This window comes from Antennarius striatus, chromosome 15 (assembly GCF_040054535.1).
Source record: "Antennarius striatus isolate MH-2024 chromosome 15, ASM4005453v1, whole genome shotgun sequence".
Classification (NCBI taxonomy): domain Eukaryota; kingdom Metazoa; phylum Chordata; class Actinopteri; order Lophiiformes; family Antennariidae; genus Antennarius; species Antennarius striatus.
The window spans coordinates 2,335,001-2,359,274 of NC_090790.1; the positions used below are offsets into that span (position 1 = coordinate 2,335,001).

The 24,274-nt window shown below is 41.2% G+C and overlaps 1 protein-coding gene across 1 annotated transcript in view; it reads left to right on the forward strand.

Annotated features, from left to right (window-relative positions):
• The window catches only part of dcc (DCC netrin 1 receptor), a 248,505-nt gene that overhangs the window by 53,186 nt on the left and 171,045 nt on the right, over positions 1-24,274 (forward strand). Inside the window, exon 2 of the mRNA XM_068335320.1 lies at positions 11,249-11,614. Coding sequence (XP_068191421.1) covers positions 11,249-11,614 — 366 coding nt within the window. The remainder of the gene's footprint in view (positions 1-11,248; positions 11,615-24,274) is intronic.

A 24,274-nucleotide genomic window follows, 5' to 3' on the forward strand; every position in this document is an offset into this window, starting at 1 on the left:
GAGTAGTTGTTAGCTAACCAGACATGGATGGTAATATCGGGAAGAAGGAGTACAAGGAAGACCAACGAGTACGAGTATATGTGTGGTTGAATCCTGAACATGGGCCTCTTACACCTGAACTTTAGGAAGACACACCATATGAATAAAAAAAAATCAGTTTTATTAATGGTATGTATAAACATAGTTAACAATAACCAAGTGAGAATTGTGAAAGCACAAAGGAGAGAATAAATCAAAACTAAAGACATAGGAAAAAAGATGAAATTAATGCCTTAAAATAAAAAAAACAACAACGTATATATCAGCACTCCTTCCTTCGATGAAATCCTTTTTTCATCCTGATCTTTCCGTACGTCCTGCAGTTTTCAGCTGCTGTGTTTTATTTATCAACTTGTAAGATTTTCAGGAAGTGAATTAATGATCAAATACCATTGCTACGACACAGTTTTCACTTTACACTGCAGATTTCACACTGATTTTCCTCCACTGTGAATAGAATGAGTCTTTTGTTACTTCGGCTGCAGTGCCTGTGATCAGATTCAGAATCTTAATTTGTAAGTCATACGATGCTGGACAGGAGGTGTCCCCCTTCCACTGTGAGGTCGTCAGGAAGCAATTCGTTTCTCTACAGGTTTAATATATAAGTTATTGCAAACACGCTTTTCTCAAAATTCTCCTGCTACTTCTTTTGGGTTTACTGCACATGTGGCACTTCAGATGGTTTCATCATATGAACCTGGACTTATTATATGGTCTTTTGTTGGTTTAGAAGAGCAAACAACAATAATTAAAGTTTGATTTTCATCTATCTTGTTGGACCATCAGTAGATTTCTCTCATCAGCCAAGTAAAGCAGGCGGGTTACAGCTTTTTAAAAAAAATGCTGTAGTTTAATTTTTTCTTTCTGTCACTCTTTATACAATTTAAATTGTTCTTTTATCAATAAGAAAAATCCCATTTGTACCTTAGACAAAAGTCGTTACTCTGTGTTTCACAACACTGTTCCAGATCCTGTGACCGGTGATGCTCTTCATAGATTTAGGTTTCCATTCATAACTGATCCGTTGGTTAAAATTTAAAATGACAAAATCAATTGGAGTGAAACACGATGAAACCCAAGGTATCACTGCTGTGTGTGTGTGTGTGTGTGTGTGTGTGTGTGTGTGTGTGTGTGTGTGTGTGTGTGTGTGTGTGTGTGTGTGTGTTTGTGTGCTTGAGTCATTTGGTGACAGGTATTCCCATTTCACTTTGACACAGCTACTCTAGAATTGGTATTCAGTCATTTCTGAGTGTGTGTGTGTGTGTGTGTGTGTGTGTGTGTGTGTGTGTGTGTAGGTGTGTGTGTGTGTGTGTGTGTGTGTGTGTTTGTTTGTATGTTTGTGTGTGTGTGTGTGTTTTATGTGTTATATGTGTTATGACAGCTACTCCCTCCTCGCTTCTTAGTAAGTTCCCTCGTTATCGTCATTCACTGATTGTGTGTGTGTGTGCTCGTGCCTGTGTGTGTGTGTGTGTGTGTGTGTGTGTGTGTGCGTGTGTGTGTGTGTGCGGTGCGCGCGTGTGTGTGTGTATAATTGGCTGCTGTTGGCCAGCAGGTAATTGTGTCTGACAGCAGTAAAGGTCTCCGTTAAAAACGTGCAGACAGAACACTTATTGGGGTTCTAACCTGCAAACGTACACACACACACACACACACACACACACACACACACACACACACACACACACACACACACACACACACACACATAGAGAATTGGAGTGAATATGATCATATCCATCTCAGGAGTGTCACTGTTCATTCTTGAAATGTTTTGACAACGATCAAATGGAAAACACACAAATGCCTAATTGCCTACAGTATGTGTGGTGTGTGTCCTTGTGGGTTTGTGTGTGTGTGTGTGTGTGTCTGCATGCTTTAAACTGATCCTTTATTTTAATTCAATCTTTATTCGCAACTGGAGAAAAAATAAAATAAAAAATACATTAAACTGTGACTTTAAAGAGGAAATTGAGTTAATGCCAGTGAAATTATCTATTAATACATTTCTATTGTCCGAAAATCTTTAAAAAAATGCTGTTACAGTTCAGACAATACCAAGCTACATATTAAAGAAAAGGAAAATAGTAGCTAATGTTTCAAACTACTGTATATATATATATATATATATATATATATATATATATATATATATATATATATATATATATATATATATATATATGTATATACATACACACACACACACTGTAGGATTCATTAAACATCAATCATTAAATTCTGATGTGGCTTCAAATGTAAGACACGTTTATTCTCTCCTTTACAGACAGCTCCTGATGTAGCCCATTGTTGGTCTACATTCATTTCATGCATAATCAGGGATATTTTCAGAGAGCTTACAGATTCAATGGAAATGGAACAACACCATCACAGATGGTTTGGGGTCAGTGTAGCAGGGCAATAAAAATGTTTACAGACACACCAAGAAAAAGAAAAGTGAGATTAAAAAGTAAAAATACTCTCCAACTACATGTTGAGGACATCAATACCTTCTCTTTGAGAGCATTATCTTTACTGGAAACACGACCATCATCTCCTGACTCCATTTGGTATTTGTTGTTGTCTAAACTTTTGACACTGCCCCCTCCGGTTGCATCAGCTTCCATATGGTAGACGGCCCTAACAATTCTCTGAATCTTATATTTTCATAATAACCTGTGTGTTTATGGTACTGATGTGTGTGTATGGTATGATGTAATACATCTGCTGCATATATTGATTGAGCTGCTATGCAGTAATTGATGGTTTCAGGTAGCCAGAGGTAATGATGTTTAATCATTTAGTGTAATTTTAAAAGAATATATTCGCATGAGGATGAGTAATTATATGATCCGTGGTCAGGATCCCAATCTGGTTGTGGGTGGACTGCTAAAACCTTGGTGGAGGTATCAACTCTGCTGCGTGGGGTTTGGGTTCAGTCTGTGTTTCCATCACTGTCTGTCAGTTTCTTCTGAACTGGATATCAGTCTACACCAGTCTATTCATTTCAATCCCTTCAACATGGCTCCATGACATCCATCCATTGCAAAAACAGATTGACCAGTGACCATGATTTAACCTCTGTGTGACGGTGATGAAGAATAACGAAATGACAGAAGACAAAAAGGAGAAACAGATGCAAAGTATAATTCAGTAGTGTTGTTTGTTTGTGTGTGTGTGTGTGTGTGTGTGTGTGTGTATGTGTGTGTGTGTGTGTGTGTGTGTCTACGGTATGTATGTATGTATGCGTGTGTGGGAGGTGTAGTTAAGTGAGACACAGCGGGTAGACGACAGGTGAGACTTCCTGAGGTAGTCCCCATGCTTAAACCACACAAACCGGTGTTGTCCAGCTGATGTCAGATCTCACTACAGCGGTGTGTGTGTGTGTGTGTGTGTGTGTGTGTGTGTGTGTGTGTGTGTATGTGTGTGTGTGTGTGTGTGTGTGTGTGTGTGTGTGGTCTATAATTGGCCTGCTGCTGTCTGTTTGGTAATGTTTCTGAAGTTTCTGGACACAGTAATGGGAACATTTCTTCAGGTGTATCTGTGGTAGAGACACTAACACACCTGAGAAACCCATTGTGTGTTTGTTGTCATCCATAAAGCTGTAGAGCATTTACAATTTTTTTTTTTGCTCTTCAGCTAATATTTTACTCTCTAATAAGCATATGTCATTCATTCTGTAATTCATACATGACCTACAGGTCAGCTGATAAACACATGTTGTCTTCAACAAAAACTTCATGTCAGGATCTAAAGCAGCAAACAGAAACAGTCAGAGACTCAACTGGACATGTTTTACATGACAAGCTTTGTTTAACCTGCAATCTGATCACTGTGGGAGCCTACAGATTCATGGTTGGCGTTTGGACTAGAGTATAGAAGTCTACAATAATATCATCGTGCAAATACCAACCATATCTGAAAAGCCGGTGAAGAGCTTAGGCAAGGTGTTTGACAGTAGCCTCAGGGATGCCTCATCTATTCAATCCACCGGAAAGGAGCTGGAAAGCTGGCAAAAATCAATCGACAAATCTGGACTCCTAGGTAATTTCAAAGCGTGGATTATACCAGCATGGAATTCTGCCAAGGATACTATAGCTGCTACTTTTCTAAGAGGTCCCGATGTCCACCGTTGTGATCTTGGAGTTAAATGTCAGCAGCTGTCTCAGGAGATGGTCAGGCTTGCCTAAATGCCTCAGCAACATTGCCCTTTATAGCAACAAAACACAGCTTCGGTTGCCACTGAAGTCTCTGGAGGAAGAGTTCAATGTTACACGGACACGAGAGGTGCTGGTGTACAGAGACTTTCTATCTAGAAGGTTAGTTTTACCCTAACTTGTCCCACACGAGCATTTGGTGATAGAGACAAGGAAAAACTTCAGCCCTTTTAGCAGACAGAGACCTTCAGATTTATAGTGTGCAGCCATCTGCTTTGATTGGTTGGATGGAGACAGTGGTAGAGCGAGTCAGTTACACAGAGAAAAAATACATTAAGAACAGAGATGGGAAGACTCGGAGAGGGACAGGTCCGGGTTCTGGGCTGTTTATGGACAGAAGGACCTTCAGAATGAGACAAATGGAGGGGGGACAGAAGTGAAAGCGTCTGACAGAAGTTTCTTCATAATGTTAATGCTCAGATCCCTTAAAACAGTAAGTAGGAACAAAATGTTTTCTGTAAAATGAAAAATAGAAAGGTAAAAGATTGACAGATAAAAACCACCGCTGAACAGCGTTCTTGAGCAGCCTGCATCATTATTGAGTCTCAAGACGTGACTTTTACTGTACACAGCAGTCGTGATGTTTGGCGGTTCCACTCTGACAGATGGGAGTAATCTGTGATAATGTGGTTATTTAGGCTTAAAGCACTAATCTGAAATTAGTTGTCACAGTCTTTGGGAAAAAATGCCGTTAATGCGCTACTTTTGTCAAACCTCCACAGACTGGATGTGAAAGGCTGTGGAGTAACGCCAGCTTCACAGCTCATTATCAGCCCTGTGTAGGAGACGGCTGCTGAATTACAGCCTGTAGATTCTTGTGCCTTTTAGTTTGAGTAGCTGATAAGAGTTTTAACAGTACAGCCATTGACCCAAAGAAGACTGGTGGTTTGAAAGCACAGCTTTCACATAATATACTTTATTTCCACAGCATCACAACCGATCAAGTCAATGTAATCTAAAGAATTAAAGATTTAAAAAAAATGTTTTTGATCTTTTTGTTCACCAGACCCTCAGATGTAATGATGATGATGATCATCATCATCATCATTGTGAGCAACAACAACTCCTTCTGTTTCTACCTTTCTTCTTCTTCTACATCGTTTTACATTCATCCAGCAGAATCTTGCGACTCAGCGTTCATACATTTACTCCAAAAAAACAAAAACGGTATCATTTTTATCATATTTAAGTTCAATCGTTTCCTCTTCCTCTCTTTCTTTATCATCCACTTATATCAATGTTTTTCTCATCTACATGTTCCTAATCTTTTATTTTCTTTCATCTTTTCTTCCTCATCCTCATGGTATCATAGTCTTTAGTCATCATCCTCTGCTTCACGTCTATATTTAACAGTTTTTTTGTACCGAATCATGCACCTGTTATCATCACTTTCCATTTTTCTTGTGTCCTTCTTTATCTTCATTCTCTTCATTTACATGCAGGAGGTCTTGATAGCCATGATGCATGTTGGCACTTGGATCAGCTTCTGGCTCTCAAAGCCAAACCAATCAGGTTCTTGGATTTGTAAATGAGAACATGAGGTCTGGTTTTCTCAAATGTTCTCTCCAGATTTTGTTAGGAACATATCAGTAGTTCATTTCCTGGCACGTTTCACGTACATGGTTGTTTTATTGATATCTTCTTGGATGTCATTTTTCTGTTCTCTATGTACTTTGTCTTCATTCCTCTTTCCTGCTTGTAGTAAAAATGATTTTCACAAACACACACACACACACACACACACACACACACACACACACACACACACACACACACACAAACACGCACGCACGCACGCACGCACGCACACACACACACACACACACACACACACACAGAGTTTTTGGATGCTACCCAGAGTCATAATGCATTCTGCTTTACAGACACTAACCCATGGTGTCAGCCACTGTGAGTGTTTGTATGTGTGTGTGTGTGTGTGTGTGTGTGTGTGTGTGTGTGTGTGTGTGTGTGTGTGTGTGTGTGTGTGTGTGTGTGTGTGTGTGTGTGTGTGTTCTGATGGTCTTGGCTGCTGTCCATCTTGATGTCACTGACTCTAATCTTACCATTTAAACCCCAGGATGACTCAATAGCCTTCTGGCTTTTTGTCTCTACTGTAAAACTGCCTCTCAGGCTTTCTCTACCTATTCAGGTGTCTTTCTGCTGCAAATGAAAAAGAAAAGCAGCAATTTGCTCCAATTACATAGACATGTTCTGTCTCTCTCTCTCTCTCTCTCTCTCTCTCTCTCTCTCTCTCTCTCTCTCTCTCTCTCTCTCTCTCTCTCTCTCTCTCATAACATTCTGAAACTGAAAAATATTACAAATACTGACAGGATTTGCAAAAAAACTAAAGGTAAACTACAGTGTTTTTCCGCACTATAAAGCTCACTGGACTATAAGGTGCACCTTCAATGAATGGACCATTTTAAAGCTTTTTTCACATCTAAGGCACACTGAATTATAAGGCTGACTGTCGGCTTTTGAGAAAATTAAAGGCTTTTACGTGCGCCTTATAGTGTGGAAAACACTGTATTGGTATTTTATCCTAACAATAAAAGCTTGATCAGGTACTAAATAATGAATTTTTATGAAGAAGTAGGAGAAGAAGAAGCTTTTATTTGTCATCATACAATTGCACAACAAAAGTGTTAGTTTAGTGTAGAGAGCTGCTGCTACTGGCCAACAACAACCTAAGGGTGATGAGAGCACTAAAACAAACATTTAATCAATATTTAAAAGTGCACCAATGAAGCATTATAGAAATATTCCTTTACATGTAACAGAAGGTCTGGAATTACAAAATAAGAAAGTGGTGGCAAATCTATAGAAAAAACCATTGAACAGACGTTGAAGACCAGACGGGAGTAGAAATGGAGAGAGGTGGAGAAGACGAGGAACGATAGTATCAAACTGCAGGGCAACGAGGACAAGGACACGTTGACAAACTGTCCGATGTTGTGTGTGTGTGTGTGTGTGTGTGTGTGTGTGTGTGTGTGGGTGTGTGGGTGTGTGTGGGTGTGTGAGACTGTTGGGAGTGAATACAGATAGAGCTGTCAAGATAGTGATTTACTGATAGAGAGAGGGGGAGGACCGCTGAAGGGGAATCAATAAGAAGGAAACCATAAAGGGAAAAAGGAAAGGAAGGAAAGATGGAGGGAAAGAATGGGATTATTGTCATTATCAGCTGTTTCATTTTTCTTCTTTTTGCATTTTTAATCGCTGATTCCTGTCTTTATATACAGACTCAGGTCTCAGCGCGTCTTAACAATGGTAGTTTTCCCAGTGGCAGGGTCATCTGTGTCCTTGAAAACAAACTTTCAAGTTCTCCCTCAAAGTACCAGAAATGTTAGAAAACCATTCTTTCCAAGGTGTGTCAGTATCCCTTCTCATTATTTAATTAGTGCTTTTAATAATTAAATACAAGCATACCTTGATTTACGTAATTTTGAGTTTTGTTTACGTAAATTTATTTGACTTTGTCTGCCACAAATGTTCGAATTGTAAAATTACTAGTAAACCATTAAAAGCACACATCATTTCACTACACGATTAATACGAATAAAAATAGGAGTTACTAATATTGTCTTACTAGCCTGTGTCAACCTCAGTGACCAGCAATGCAGGAGGAGCGGCTGAAGACGAGACGGCGTCGTATGAGACAATGACAGACTTTCTGTATTGTGTTAAAATATAAAATTCAATTAAACAGATTAATATCACTGAGATGTTATTAAAGGCTCAGCGTCAGGACACAGGTGAAGGGACAGGAGACAGTCTCAGCGTCAGGACACAGGTGAAGGGACAGGAGACAGTCTCTGCTCTAGGACACAGGTGAAGGGACAGGAGAGAGTCTCTGCTTTAGGACACAGGTGAAGGGACAGGAGACAGTCTCTGCTTTAGGACACAGGTGAAGGGACAGGAGACAGTCTCTGCTTTAGGACACAGGTGAAGGGACAGGAGACAGTCTCTGCTTTAGGACACAGGTGAAGGGACAGGAGTTCTCAGCAGACCAGACATTTAACAGCACTTAGCACATTTTTCAAGGTCTAACAAGTAGAGGCCTTCCCGGCCCACATCCTCCAGAGGAGAAGGATATCATCACTGATATCATGTTGGACTCAGCCTCAGCTTCATTGCTCGCTACCCGAAGACTGAAATGTTGTTAACGCAGCCAAACAAAGACGAAATTGATGCCTCAGCTACACACTATATTTACACAGTTGTAACACCAGAGACAAATACAGTACCTGCACACATCCATACCTTTATAGTTGCACTGACAGACTTCCAAACCATAGACCGTTGACCCTGGCAGTGGGGTGAGAGTTCCTCTCTATTTTCCTAAGAAATTAAAAGTTTGTAGAGAAATAATGAAAAACAGAGACTGGAATAAAAATTAGTTCTTTAGTTCTGCAGAATTTAAAGCATGGTTGAGTCCCAGGGTAGACGCGACCTTTCGCAGCACTGGTTCTTATTAAATCCTGGTTCTTTGTTATCCTGTTGAGGGGAATCTTAAAGGAAACCAAGCTATGCTGAAATGAAAAAGAATGTGCATCATTCGTTTTCTCATAACAGTTGGGGACAGAGCCAGGGAGTATTGGAATATTTCATTTTATTTTATTTCGTTGTTTTACCTGATGTGTATCTGATCAGGATTCCCCCTCAGGGGAAACTGAGGCTATGAGATTTTAAAATGTAAAGTCAGTAAATGAAAAAGTGAAGAAAGAAGAAGCATCTGCTTGAGCTTCAAAGTCAGTTCGGTATCACAACTTCAGGTTGTTCTGAGCCTCTGTTCAGACTTAACTTTCCAGGAAACAGAGACACCGAGGGTCTTCTTTGACCGAACAAACTGCCTCTCTGATCAGGATGAAAGGCTTCTAAGCTGCATCGACTTCAGACACGAGTAGAGACACGCCATCGCTGCTCGCTGCTGTCAGAGACTTTAACAGGATTAAACAAATCATGCAGGCATTCAAACAACAAGTTGGTATGCCTTTGAGGAGATGAGGTGTCCCTGCTGAGCAAAGCACCACAGGTCAGAGGTTAAAACTCAGAAGACTGAGGAGGCATCTGTCAAAAATAATGAAAAACGAGAATAAAGGCATAAAAGGATGACAGGGAAACAAGGATTGCTGTCTTCAACCTGCTGCTGACACGATAGACTGAAGTTGTTAAGGAAAAGGCATCATGGGATTGATTCCACTCGTAGTTTAACATCGATTCTCAAGGAAGCTGCAGTCATTTGAAGATGGAGATAAATCTAGCAGAACCTAATGCTGATTGTAAAAATGTTCATTTATGGTTAATTTGAATCAATGAATTTTTAATGTCTCATGCTGATCCTAAGTCCAGTTCTGAATTAGGCGCTTGGCCATTATTTTAAGGTTATGTTGGGCTGGAGGATAGTCTCAGAATTTTGTTGTAAAATCATTCCTTTTAACTTTATCGGCACAGCGCAACTAGGATTGTTGAACTCCATGGTAGATCATTTTATAAGGGTACTCTGTCAGTGCAAGAGCAACCTTGGGTGATGTAAGCGTATGGCAATGGTAAGCAACAGGTGGTTCATGGTCCCCATACCATCCATGGAATGCAACTGGATTAGAAAAATGTGCATCTGATGATCTTCACCCGGGACATGGTTCACCTTGAGAGTGATCATAGCTTAGCGACCCCAAGCAGAAAGCTGTTTCTCCATCCCCTGTTGTCCATGAACCCAGCTGAACTCCAGCTAACCTCCAGCTAATCTCCAACTCTGTGGTTGTTCCTGGTGCTGCTCTCAGGTCAGGAGCAGAAAGGAACAATCACTAAGCTTGTGTGTTAGAAACACAGAAACATATTTTCACTCATAGTAGTAACCTGAAGAGGTTTTCATTATTTGAACTCTGGGTTGAATATTGACCTATGGCTTCCTTTTTGGTCCAGGGTATACTCATATTTTGTAGTCACGTTTGAGGTATTTTTCCATTTCTGATTTCCATTTCTATTTTTACACTGATTTTAATTAGTATTATATTATATTAATATAATTATAATATTATTAACATTATATTATAATTAACTATACAAATTGTACAAATTACTGATATTATATCACAATTACTAATTGTACTAATTATTAGAATATTAATATTGTATTAATATTATATATTAACATAATATATAATAATATACAATAAATTAGTATAATATATTAATATAATAATTTTATATTAATATAGTATTAGTATTACATAATAAAAGCTCTGACATACCCAATATCTCTAGTACTTTGACAAAAATGTTTATTTTGACAAAAAAAAAAAAAAGATTGTGTCCCACATTAATTTGTGGGACAAACGAGCCACTGAGGACCACCAACCATTTCTACAAACCTGTGTGACACGTTATTGAATGTGAAACAACTGGAATATGTTGGACTTGTTTTTGAGTTGTTGCTGTTCTAACCAGAAGCCAGTTTCATCCATTCTGAACTACAGAAACACAAAACCAGTTAGTGTTTGAGGTTCACTGTTACGTTGACTCGTCGTTTTTGTGAGAAGGCAGCAAAAACAACACTAAGAGATGAATGACAAATCTCAGTTCTACCAATATGATTAAAGAAAATGTAGCATCATTCACTTTATATAATTATCCAGGGGAATGGAGTCATGTCTCTAAAATCAGGAGGTGGACATAATGCCGCCTTTTTTCTTTTCTGATTTCCTTAATTTTCTTCTACTGATCTTTACTATTTGGTAATGTGTTAACCCTTTTTGATAAAACACTATTTTAAATCAATAACAAATGAAAGACGATTTACAGAGGAATTGATATGGGACTCAGGGGCCCCAAGGGGCCTGCAGTACTTGTGAAAATAATTCATTTTATTTCATGTAGCTGTGTTTAATTTTCGTTTCTTGTATCTGTTTTGTGTTGGTGTATGTGTTAACAGTTAACACTGTATATAAATACATTTGATCTAATCTTCTTCTCTTTCTTCTCTTCTCTTCCTCAAGCCTCTGACGCCTCCTCATTTCTTCCTCCCTCCTCTTCCTCCTCCAGTCTGGGAGGTTTTGTGGACTTGGTCTTCACCCAGGAGCCTCAGGACGCGGTAACGGTGCGAGGAGGTGTGCTGCAGCTCGACTGCCAGGCGCAGTCCGACGTGGTCACGGGAGCCCCCACCATCACTTGGCGTAAGGACGGCGTGCTGTTGAGCACTGTGGTGGATGAACGACGGCAACAGCTGTCAAACGGGACGCTGCTGGTGCAGAACGTGATGCATTCAAGGCACCACCGGCCGGACGAGGGCCAATATCAGTGTCTCGCCACTCTGGATGGACTAGGGAGCATCGTTAGCCGAACCGCTAGGGTCACTGTGGCAGGTAAGACACCGCATATTGTACTTCATGGGATTAGTTTCTAAAGATGGTATGTTGTTCAAAGTACCTACATGACAAGTGATGAGTCAGCTGTAAATATCCTGACTATTTAATTGTGTCTGCATGTGTGAGCCTTGATATTTTATCTATTTTATATGTGTTGATATCAGCTGTGGAGTCCCACAGGGCTCGTATTGGATCCCCTTCTGTTCTGGTTGTAGTTTGAAGTTCTGTATAAAAGAATGAAGGATTTAATGAAGTTAAACACATGGGATGGAGATGTAACTCCGTACATCTTTTTGTTACGTGGACGATTTGAAAAGCAGCTACTAGCAGATAAAACCTATCGAACCAAAAAAACAACACAGGATCCTGGACTTGCACTGCAAGCACAAAATGTACCGCTAGTGAAGCACTACATTGTGGTGAATGAGGAAATACAGTAACAACTAGGGTGACAGTGTTCCACCATCAGTCAGTTCAGGATAAAGAAACAGTTTGGAGAAGCGTCTGTGACGTGTCACTGAGGAGAGCGGGTTACAGGGAGGAGCGATTCGTGTGTCACTGACCTTTCCTTGACAGTAACACACACACACACACACACACACACACACACACACACACACACACACACACACCCTTATATATATCATATTTATTTAATAGAAGGAAAGTAATTCACCTGTCATTTATTTAGAGGAGTGTAGCATGAAATCAATAATGTTTATGGAAGAAACTTAATAGAGGGGCAGAGGCTTAAGTGCCTCAGCATTACCATCACTATTAGTTACCCAGTGTCTACACTGGTAGAGCAGCTCACACTACATCATGGCAGGAAATACAGGAAGGTTTCATGAATTTTAATTTCATATTTACATTGTAAGAGAGTAAAAAACAATAGGGCGGGATGCTGGTTCAGTGGGTAGCGCTGTCGCCGCTCTGTGTTTGCATGTTCTCCCCGTGTCTGTGTGGGTTCTCTCCGGGTTCTCCGGCTTCCTCCCACCTCCAGGAACATGTGCTTCAGGTTAATTGGCCGTTCCAAACTGCCCATAGGAATGAGTGTGTGGCTCCACGGTGCACTGGCGTCGTGCCCGGAGTGTCCCCTGCCTCACTCCCCCAGTTGGTATAGGCCCCGCAACCAGCGACAGCGGAAGAAGTGGGTTTAGAAGATGGATGGATGGAAGAAAAGGCAATTTTAATGAGCAAAAGAACTCTAAAAATACAAATTGGTTATGTTTAATTCACATTTAACAAGAAATTGAGAGAAATACTGTGCTTTCAAATTATGGCTCATGCCACACATAGAGAATTTTATTTTGAATAGTAGGTAAGGTAAGGTTTGCTGATGATGTTATAACTCTATCATGGGAGGAACGTGATGCAGCTTCAAATCACAGACATGGAAAGAAAACTTCAGAAGACATTTAGCCTTGAGGGATGAAATACGAGTTTTGTTGCTTTTTGTTTTCTTAAATTCAGCCTGGTTGAGTTTTACACGTGCCTCAGAGTGTCTCATTTACTGTTATCAGTGTTTTCATGAGCTTAATGTGGGAACAAGCCAATGATGCGACCAATGAAACCTTAAAACTAAAACCTATGCCCCTTATTCTCACTGTTAAGACTAATAAATAACATTTATAATTAATTTAGATCTCTGTAAATGGACACAAATAGTTGCAACATAAAATAACGCATAAATGAATAAAACTCCTGGACAAGAGCCACAGACCTCCCTAAGCCTGATTCTTAGAGCGCCACCTACAGGACTGGAGGTCATGATGAATGACCTCTTTTTCTGAGTGATTTGCTTTTGGATTTGATCCATCAGAAGATGATGTGAAATGGCCTTCAACATTCTCCAGTACCACCAGCAGCTGAGTGAATCTCTCTCCCTTCACATCCTTTTTTAATGATGAGCTTCTTCCAGTTCATATAAAGATGATGAGGTGCTTTAACGCCCTTCACCCACCTAGCGCATTAGCTAAACACTTGCTCTTAATATTTTTGAACAACTATTTCAGTAAAGAGAAATTTGATTAAAAATTATACTCAACTAAACTAGACGGACTAATGTCGGTGTTTCACACTAAACTGTGTAAAATCTTTGAAGCCCTCTTCATTCTGACAGAACGGCTGCAGGATTTTAATGTCAGAGGATTCCATTCACTGACGTCTGTTTTGTTGGTTGATGGAAAGAAAAATTACTGCCTAAATGATGCTGATTATTTCTGAACCTTTTTCACTGTTGAGCGTACACACACACACACACACACACACACACACACACACACACACACACACACACACACACACACACACACACACACACACTCACACACACACACACACACACACATGCGCGCAGCAAGCGCTTGGCTCTTCAGCCAGCTCAGCGTTTTGAGTCGGAGTGCTTCGTCTCTGGAGTGACTCTCATCCTCCCACTCAGTTTGAGGGATTACAGAGATTGGAAAGAGGCTGCAGCTCACAGGGAGGTGAAAGTGTGCGATTGTGTGTCACAGAAACCTCGTTGTGGTTTCTGTGGTTTCAGGGTTTACCACTCCCACAATGATCCAACTTGTTTCCAGTGCAGGAGCAGAATACCCTGGGATTTCTCACAGCAGGGAATCTGTTTAATCCAATCCTGGAGAATTTTGAAATTCAAGTCAAAGCAAAATCAGTAACTCATCTAAATCGAGCCCAATGTGCATTTTTTACATATAAAAACTCTCTCACTCACACCTTTGAAGCGCTTTTAATATATCATTTTAAATATAAAGCAGACTGGTTCACGCTGCCCTCAGGATGTCTGCCCAGCTCTTGTTTCCATTATTATGTGTAAAAAAAAACTGTTTGATTTCAGACAAGTACAGCATAAGTAATAGTATAGCTACTGTAGAAGTAATAACATACTTTTACCTGCAGTGTAATGGAAGCAGGTGATTTAAGACGGACAAGAAAACAGCATCAACTGACATCCTGGAAAGCTTTCAAACATTCCTCTGGACATGTTAACGTTACCGCAGCCCAGCTGAAGTATGTGGGCTAAAAGGCACACACACACACACACACACACACACACACACACACACACACACACACACACACACACACACACACACACACACACACACACACACACACACACACACACGCACGCACACACACACACACACACACACACACACACGACACAAAAATCGCATGGCACATAACACATTACAAGGCAAAATGCTAATGAACATCAGCGGCTTAAAAATTCAATTAGCAGTTTGACTCTGTGTGTGTCTGTGTGTGTGTGTGTGTGTGTGTGTGTGTGTGTGTGTGTGTGTGTGTGTGTGTGTGTGTCTGTGTGTTCAGAGGTGACTGTAAGCTGGGAATTAATTAGAAAGACAGAACACTGAGAGAGATAGAGTGTGTAAGATGGAGAGAAGAAAGAGACAGAAGGAAAAGAGGAATAGAGCAAGAAGGGGAATAGAAAGCTGAAAGATGACAGGAGGAAACAAATAATACATGAACCAAATCCTGGGAGCAGAGACATAAAAGGGTGGAGAGGAAGACAGAAAGAAACCTACATGTTTTAATGTTTTAGCGTGGTACAATGGAGGGACTAATTTCATTTAATTTGAATTTTATATTTCCTATCATATTTTATTCATTCATTCATTCATTTTCTACATCCGCTCTATCCTATTTATTATATATATATATATATATATATATATATATATATATATATATATATATATATATATATATATATATATATATATATATATATATATATATATATATATTTCACTGATATTAAAATTTAAAAACAACCATTTAAAAAATGGCAATAAGAAGGTAAGAGAGAATAAGATTGTGGTTCAAATTCAACCCAAAACGTCTTTTCTGTTTTAGCACAGATTAAAATAGGCCGTCACATTTCATATCTGTTTAAAAAAACCCCCCAAAAAACTGCATGTTATCCTGTGACATGGCAGGTTAAGACATTTACAAACCACTTCAGAAACCTGACAGACAGCATGGACTTCATCCTGTCCATCTCCAATTAGCCGTCATCTCTCAGAGGACAAATACCAATTAGCAGCAGTCAGGATGAGCGAGGTTTGACCCATCAAAGTGGATAATAATCGCTCCCGAGGTGAGGATTCAAAGAGCAAGAGTCTCCAGATCCCTCGCTGCCCTCGCCTGTTTGCTGTGATTTGCATCTTATTATCCGTCTGAGTTATTTTGGTCTATTTGTCTAATGAGGATGAAAACAACAAGAGGAAAACATCCACTGTTACCATGGAATCAACTTCATTTAATTTCTTATTTCTCTCTCTCTCTTGCTGTCATCCTGCCATCTAAATTGTATGACCCATTTCTCTTCATTCCTTCATGCTTTGCTGCTGCTCTCCTTTCACCAGCGTAAGAATGTCTGACTGAGATCTCTGTCAGCTCTGATCCACAATTAGCGCCCACGAGACGCGTCAATCTGCTTTGGCAAAATTAACGCAACTCATTCTCTAACAGAGCACAATTTTTTTTTATTTGAATAAAAAAATGTAGGTCTATTAGGTGAGATAACTCCCTCTTCCAGGTCAACTCTACATAGTTATGAAATGTTCATAAGTTTGATTTGCTGTCCATTTGCTTAAATTCTGTTTCTGTCCTCTTTGATTGATTTTGAATCTGATTAATTATAATTTGGGCTGCTTCCAAAAACCTATCAAATCACAAATGTTCATTATTCCTGCGGTGTAAACAAAATAATTCCTAAAGAAAAAAAGAAAATAAAAGAGTTCCTGGCATTCCTGATGCCTGGCTTGTTCACACATCACTGCAAAATCACTATTCATCAATTATTGGCAATGATGGATAATCACAGCATTGGCAGCTGGAGAACAAAGAGTTACAGACTTATGATGGGAAACTTTTCTTCTCGCCTCACGCTAAAGAGATGATGTTCTATCACCACAAGAAATTAATGCGTACAGCTGTTTAGGAGTGTTCTACCCTGAGTTTGTGGAAACGTGTTTAGAATGTTAAAAGATCAGTTCGATTGTATCCACGTGTTTTATTATTGTTTTATTCGCTTTTTAGAAAGATCGCGATGCTTTTATTTTGAAGGACCGAAAGTTAGCAGTAACAAACAGGAAGTAGGAAGTTCTGTGTCCATTAAGTTAATTGTAAATAGTTTAAACTGTTTATAACAATGTTTTCATATATCTTTTGTATTTTTTTTTTATAGTTTCACTCCAATTAAATGTTTCACCAGTAAAGTGCTGTGTGGAAAGTTATTAAAGGAGCAAGGTGGCTCACTGCCTGGCTCTCGAGAAGGAGTTTGGCTGGCTGTTTATTCATGTTAACACTTGAGAAGTAGAACGCATGAAGAGAACAGTACAAGGAGCGTTTGCTGGACTAATGATGTTCCTGTTCAGCAATGCGGTCGTTTTCCAGGTCTGTTCACAGTAGCACATATAGGAATGAATATGAGCAGTTAAAGCAAAAATATCAGGTTTAATCAAATCAAATGAATTCATTAATCCCTCAGGAACGAAGCATTCATTCACACGCGCTGAAGAGTGCCAAGCATTTAATCCCCACGTCTTAAACCACTGTCTTAACCAATCCCTTAAAAGCTCAGCATTGATAGTAAAATATTCAATTATCATCATTTGGACTCTGTTCACACAGCTGGAACACGGTCTCACTTGGATTTTCTTTAAAAAGAACTTTGTTTTTACTTTTTAAATTCATAGTTGTATGTGACCTGTATTTTTCATAGAGGTGAACAAATCTGACCCATGACCTCTTATAAACAGCTAGCATAGCATTCAGTAGAGAACCTGGGGCCCAGCAGTACGTAAATTGTTTATTTCATTTTCATTTTATGCAGTTTTCTGATCATCCATGTTTTGTTTTGTTCACCGTTGCTGACAGAGTCACACATGGATGAGTAGGACCCAAAATGATGATGGTGGTGATATTCACACCGATTGGTGATGTTCACACAGGTTAGTGTTGTTCTCAGCACTGAACTCACCAATCTGTACTCACCAACCGATTACGATCATGTTGTGTTCGGCCGCTTAACCCACCTTGTGGTTTACAGTTTATGCAAAAACGTCCGGCTCTCAACAGGAGCGGACATCTTTCGTCTGTCTCCTGTTGTGGCTATCTCTCTCTGACTCACACTCATACTGACTCACTGATTCTCTGCAAAATGAAGAGAGGAAGAGGAAAATCGGAGGAGGATAGGAACAAAAATATGAAGGATACTCTAGACCGGGTGGTCTCTTCTATGAAAGAGTTAAATAGTGAGTTTAAGAGCGACTTTGATAAGTTAAGGGTTGACTTTGATAAAAAGTTGGAAGAAAAGCTAAAACCGGTGCTAGACACCATGGAAGAAATGAAGGACGACATGAAGAAAATGCAGAAAGACATGAATGAAAAAGACCGAAGAATTGTTGTCTTTTTGAACAGGGACAACAAAGAATGGATGATTTGGAACAAAGCATTTGTATGAATGATGTGATCATCCATCCATCCATCCATCCATCCATCTATCCATCCATCCATCCATCCATCCATCCATCCATCTTCCTCCGCTTATCCAGGGTCGGGTCGCGGGGGCAGCAGCTTAAGCAGGGAAGCCCAGACTTCCCTCTCCCTAGCCACTTCATCCAGCTCCTCCGGGAGAATCCCAAGTCATTCCCAGGCCAGCTGGGAGACATAGTCTCTCCAGCGTGTCCTGGGTCGTCCCCAGGGCCTCCTCCCGGTAGGACGTGCCCGGAACACTTCACCTGGGAGGCGTCCAGGAGGCATCCTAACCAGATGCCCGAGCCACCTAATCTGGCTCCTCTCGATGCGGAGGAGAAGGATGACCGAACTTCTCACCCTATCTCTAAGGGAGAGCCCGGACACTCTGCGGAGGAAACTCATTTTGGCCGCTTGTATCCGGGATCTCGTTCTTTGGGTCACGACCCATAGCTCATGACCATAGGTGCGAGCAGGAACGTAGATCGACCGGTAAATCGAGAGCTTTGCCTTTCGGCTCAGCTCCTTCTTCACCACGACGGACCGATACAGAGTCCGCACCACTGCAGACGCTGCACCAATCCGTCTGTCGATCTCCCGTTCCATCGTACCCTCACTCGTGAACGAGACCCCAAGATACTTGAACTCCTCCACTTGGGGCAGGATCTCATCCCCAACCTGGAGAGGGCACTCCACCCTTTTCCGACTGAGGACCATGGTCTCAGATTTGGAGGTGCTGATTCTCATCCCAACCGCTTCACACTCGGCTGCCAACCGCTCCTGTGAGAGTTGGAGATCACGGCTTGATGAAGCCAACACCACGTCGTCTGCAAAAAGCAGAGACGCAATACTGAGGCCACCAAACCGGACACCCTCAACGCCTTGGCTGCGCCTAGAAATTCTGTCCATAAAAGTTATAAACAGAATCGGTGACAAAGGGCAGCCTTGGCGGAATCAAACCCTCACTGGAAACGAATCCGACTTACTGCTGGCAATGCGGAACAAACTCTGACATCGGTCGTACAGGGACCGAACAGCCCTTATCAAGGTGTTCGGTACCCCATACTCCCGAAGCACCCCCCACAGAACCCCCCGAGGAACATGGTCGAATGCCTTCTCCAAGTCCACAAAACACATGTGGACTGGTTGGGCGAACTCCCACGCCTCCTCAAGGACCCTGCGGAGGGTGTAGAGCTGGTCCACTGTTCCACGGCCAGGACGAAAACCACACTGCTCCTCCTGAATCCGAGATTCGACTTCCCGACGGACCCTCCTCTCCAGAACCCCTGAATAGACCTTACCAGGGAGGCTGAGGAGTGTGATGCCCCTGTAGTTGGAGCACACCCTCTGGTCCCCCTTCTTAAAAAGGGGGAGCACCACCCCAGTCTGCCAATCCAGAGGCACTGTCCCCGATGTCCATGCGATGTTGCAGCGGCGTGTCAACCAGGACAGCCCCACAACATCCAGAGCCTTTAGGAACTCCGGGCGGATCTCCCGGGACCCTGTCACCGAGGAGCTTTTTAACTACCTCGGTCACCTCAACCCCAGAGATAGGAGAGCCCGCCTCAGAGAACCCAGACTCTGCTTCCTCATGGGAAGGCATGTCACCGGAATTGAGGAGGTCTTCGAAGTATTCTCCCCACCGAGTCACGACTGAAGTCTGTTATATTAACATGTCTGGAAAAAAAGAAAAAAAAAGATGTATACCAGATGTTACTGGCCAGAGGCAGGGTCCACCTTGGACAAAACGCCAGCAGGGGGGAATAAATAGACAAACAACCACTCATGCACACATGCACAGCCGTGGACAAGCCAGAGAACCCACAGTGAACCCAACCAGACACAATGAGAACATACAAACTCTGCATTCACAAACTAGGGCTGTTAAGCGACAGCCCTAGCCACTATGCCATTGTTTAGTGTCAACACCTATTTGTCTATTATCTCTCCTGGTTTTATATCTAAAAACAACAACAAAGAGCTAAATATGTGATTTGTGTTGTTATTTATCAATTATTCACAGTAAATAGTGCACACGTGAACAAGGACAGCGTTTCAGAAGGTTATAAAAGCATGAAATCATCCTTAAAAAATGAAATAATGAAAAAACATAATAGATAAATGGAATTTTTATGTTCCTTGGTGCTTGCTGAATGGTGTAATGTGATGTGAAACAATAAATATATGCAGTCTAAACAAAATTGAGCAGATAAACATAAAGCAAATAGAAAGAAATGCACATCTTCATATAGCTCAGGCTGTACTGAAAACATGATATGCAAAAAGATTGTTTCTTTTAGCGCTGAATTTATTCAGTTCTTAAACAGAAAATACTGACCATGACTGAATTCTCGGATTTAAAACTACAATAATTCTCATTTTTCAAAAGTGACTGTAACACAGTTGTGTGTGTGATGTTGTGTGTTTATGTCGCTGCAGGCAGTCATGTGATCCATATAGGAACAGACAGTAGCAGAACTTATGTAACACACATGATCCAAATTCACATCAGCTTTGCCGTCACCTCCGATCTGTGCGCCTTCACAATAACTCAAGTCCTCGACGGCGCTGAAAAAACCATAAACCTGCATCCAGCGGCGAGCGGCCCGTGATTCAAAGCCGACTCCTCTAACATGACAGAACAGAAAGAGAACGTTGGGTTTGTGTCAGAGCGGAAGTTTCCTGGTTGTTGGTGTATCACGGTGAGAAAGAAGAAGCAAAGTGGCTTCAACCAACAAGCAACAACAAAAACAACAGAACCGATTGCGAGGAAAATCAGGCACCAGATTGTATTTAGTTGTGTGTCTCCTCCCTGAAGGAAAGGATTCGCTCAGACAACTCTGGAAAAATGTTTTAGGGTTGTGTTCAAAGGGTGTGAGAACCTTTTAGCTTCAAACAACAGCCATAAACAACAGCCCCCAAAGTAAAATCTGCTTCATGAACTTGGGTACTTCTCCCTCCTGTTAGTTTCACAGTTGATCTGCTTTTGAGGACTAGTTAAAAGAAATCTGTCTTTGACTATTTGTGACTGAAGTGAGGACAAACAGGAAGCAGGAATCAATTCCACACTAACAGTTCCTATTCAGAGAATACAGAATGATTTATTTTTAATTTGTCCTATCAGTAATCAGAGTGTTTTAATATTTTTTCATAATAATAGAAAGGAGTTATCTTGTATCGGTCATTTAACTGAGTTGTTATTTGCATACCTTAAACAGACAAATAGCCGTATTGTCTCATCAGTTCTACCTGGTAATTTAATGTATCCTTGTTATCCTTTCAGCAGCTAACTCAGTTTCCTCCATTTTTGTTACTAGTTTAGTTTAGGAAACTTAATGGATTATTCTGGATTGTGGCATTTATGTAGAAAATCTTGATCTACCTTGTCCTCATGAGTTGCAGCCCTGGTGTCCATGTGACTCTGATCACATACATTATATGACTTTGTGAACAGCCTCTATAGTTGTGTCCAATGCTGACTGTTCTTAAGTACAGGCAAACCTCGGTTTCCGACCACAATTTGTTCCGGAAGGCTGTTCGAATAGCAATTTGCTCGAATACCAAATACATTTTTCCCATTACCAATAATGTAAATGGTCTTAATCCGTTCCAAGACGCAAGAAAACTACCTTTTTTCAACATAATATCCATCCATTTTCTGCCGCTGTATCCGCGTACTATATATTGTTTCATGATGTCATTTATATATCAAATTGTATAGTAATGAAACATGAAGCAATGAAGTAATGAAGCAAACACGAGAAAGAAAGAAAGAAAAACATCGACTTAATCAGGTTAGCCTAAGGTACGAGTTACCGTCGTCTTTTGGACGAAATAAATAGTGTCTAATAAATGGTGTCTAATCCTAGTCTTACTCCAGATAATGGACACGTTTTGTAGTGCTAGCAGGAGTACAAACACCTCGGTGTCACCATGACTTTGACAGCCAGGTGGAGAAATGACACTATTTATCATAATTGCAGTTTTTCACGAGATTACTAATGTTGCTCGTAATGGACTGTAGCAGTGACCAACAGAAAGGACTAACATGTGGTGCTAATGGGTAATCTGGTCTCCAATACTGTTAAAGGTAGATCCTTTGACGCAGGTATCAGAAGAGGATAACAGAATAAAAAAGCATGTTAATGTAAACCCTCTCAAAACACAAGATGTCAGAACAAACTCAGCATGGATGAGAACAAACTTCCTGGCATTCCTGCAGGTTTTAATTAATCTACGAATAGTCTCCAAAAACCACGCTGACTTTAAACACAGTGTTTTTGATAGAAGCATGTTGGTTTGAGAGTGGATGGAGGCTGGCAGTTAGCAGGGTCATGTGTTCCTGAGGCCACAGGCTGTTTGCTGCTGAAGTGAATGCTATCAGACAGGAAGCAGTGTGGGCCCTTAAACACAGCAGGCTGGACACTGCCTGTCCACTATCTGTCCTCACATTCCTCGGTCCGACTTTCATCCACGCTCCTGCTGTTTAAAGTCAAACTCTTTCTGTCTCTCTCACATTGACTCCTGTTACTGCTCACATCTCCTCCCTTTCCGTTTTTGTCTTCTGCTGTCAGCCTAGAAAACCTTTTTTTTTGTCTGCTCACATGTTCTTCCTCACTTTTGATGCTACACTGCGTTTTTTATTTATGACGCAGGAGCTCTATCCGTCCTGACAGCACTCATTTTGGCACCTCACAGTGTACAAGTAACCCACTTAGCAATGATTATAGAGGCACAGAAGTACTGCATTATGATCTGTGTAGGAGTAACAGCAGCACCTGTAATGTTAATATGTGAGATCACGGAACAACAATAGCAGAAGTAATATTAGACTTGTAGTATTTCATCTCTTTAGTTTACTCTCTAGAGTATAATGTAGCCGCAAGAGGACACAAGCCAGTGTCTTATTGTGCCGGTCCCAAGCCCAGATAAATACAGAGGGTTGCGTCAGGAAGGGCATCCGGCGTAAAACTTTTGCCAAATCAAAGATGCGAATCAAACCTATGACTTCCATACCGGATCGGTCGAGGCCCGGGTTAACAACGACCGCCATCGGCGCTGTTGACCTACAGGGCGCCGGTGGAAATTGGATTACTGTTGGTCGAAGAAGGAGAGGAGGAAAGTGCGTTCGCACGAAGAAAGAGAAGAGGAACACCAAGAGTATAGGACTGAGAGTAAGGACGTTGAATGTTGGAACTATGACAGGAAAAGGTAGAGAGTTGGTTGGCATGATGCAGAGGAGGAAGGTAGACATACTGTGTGTACAGGAGACCAGGTGGAAAGGTAGCAAGGCTAGAAGTTTAGGAGCAGGGTTCAAGTTGTTCTATCATGGTGTAGATGGGAAGAGAAATGGAGTAGGAGTTATCTTGAAAGAGGAGTTTGTTAGGAATGTCCTGGAGGTAAAAAGAGTGTCAGATAGAGTGATGAGTCTGAAGCTAGAAATAGAAGGTATGGTGTTCAATGTCGTTAGTGGGTATGCTCCACAGGTAGGATGTGAGATGGAGGAGAAGGAGAAATTCTGGTCGGACCTTGATGAAGTGATGCAGAGCATACCTAGAAGTGAGAGAGTTGTCATTGGAGCAGACTTCAATGGACATGTTGGTGCAGGAAACAGAGGTGATGAGGATGTGATGGGCAGGTTTGGTATCCAGGAGAGGAACACAGAAGGACAGATGGTGGTTGACTTTGCAAAAAGGATGGAAATGGCTGTAGTGAATACTTTCTTCCAGAAGAGGCAGGAACATAGAGTGACCTATAAGAGTGGCGGTAGGAACACACAGGTAGACTACATCTTGTGTAGACGGTGTAACCTGAAAGAGATCAGTGACTGCAAAGTAGTGGTAGGTGAGAGTGTAGCCAAACAGCATTGGATGGTGGTGTGTAGGATGACTCTGGTGGTGAGGAAGATCAAGAGGGCAAAGGCAGAGCAGAGGACGAAATGGTGGAAGCTGAAAAAGGAACAGTGTTGCATGACTTTTAGGAAGGAGTTAAGACAGGCTCTGGGTGGTCAGGAGGTGCTTCCAGATGACTGGACAACTACAGCTAATGTGATCAGGGAGACAGGTAGGAGAGTACTTGGTGTGTCATCTGGAAGGAAAGTAGATAAGGAGACTTGGTGGTGGAATGAGGAGGTAC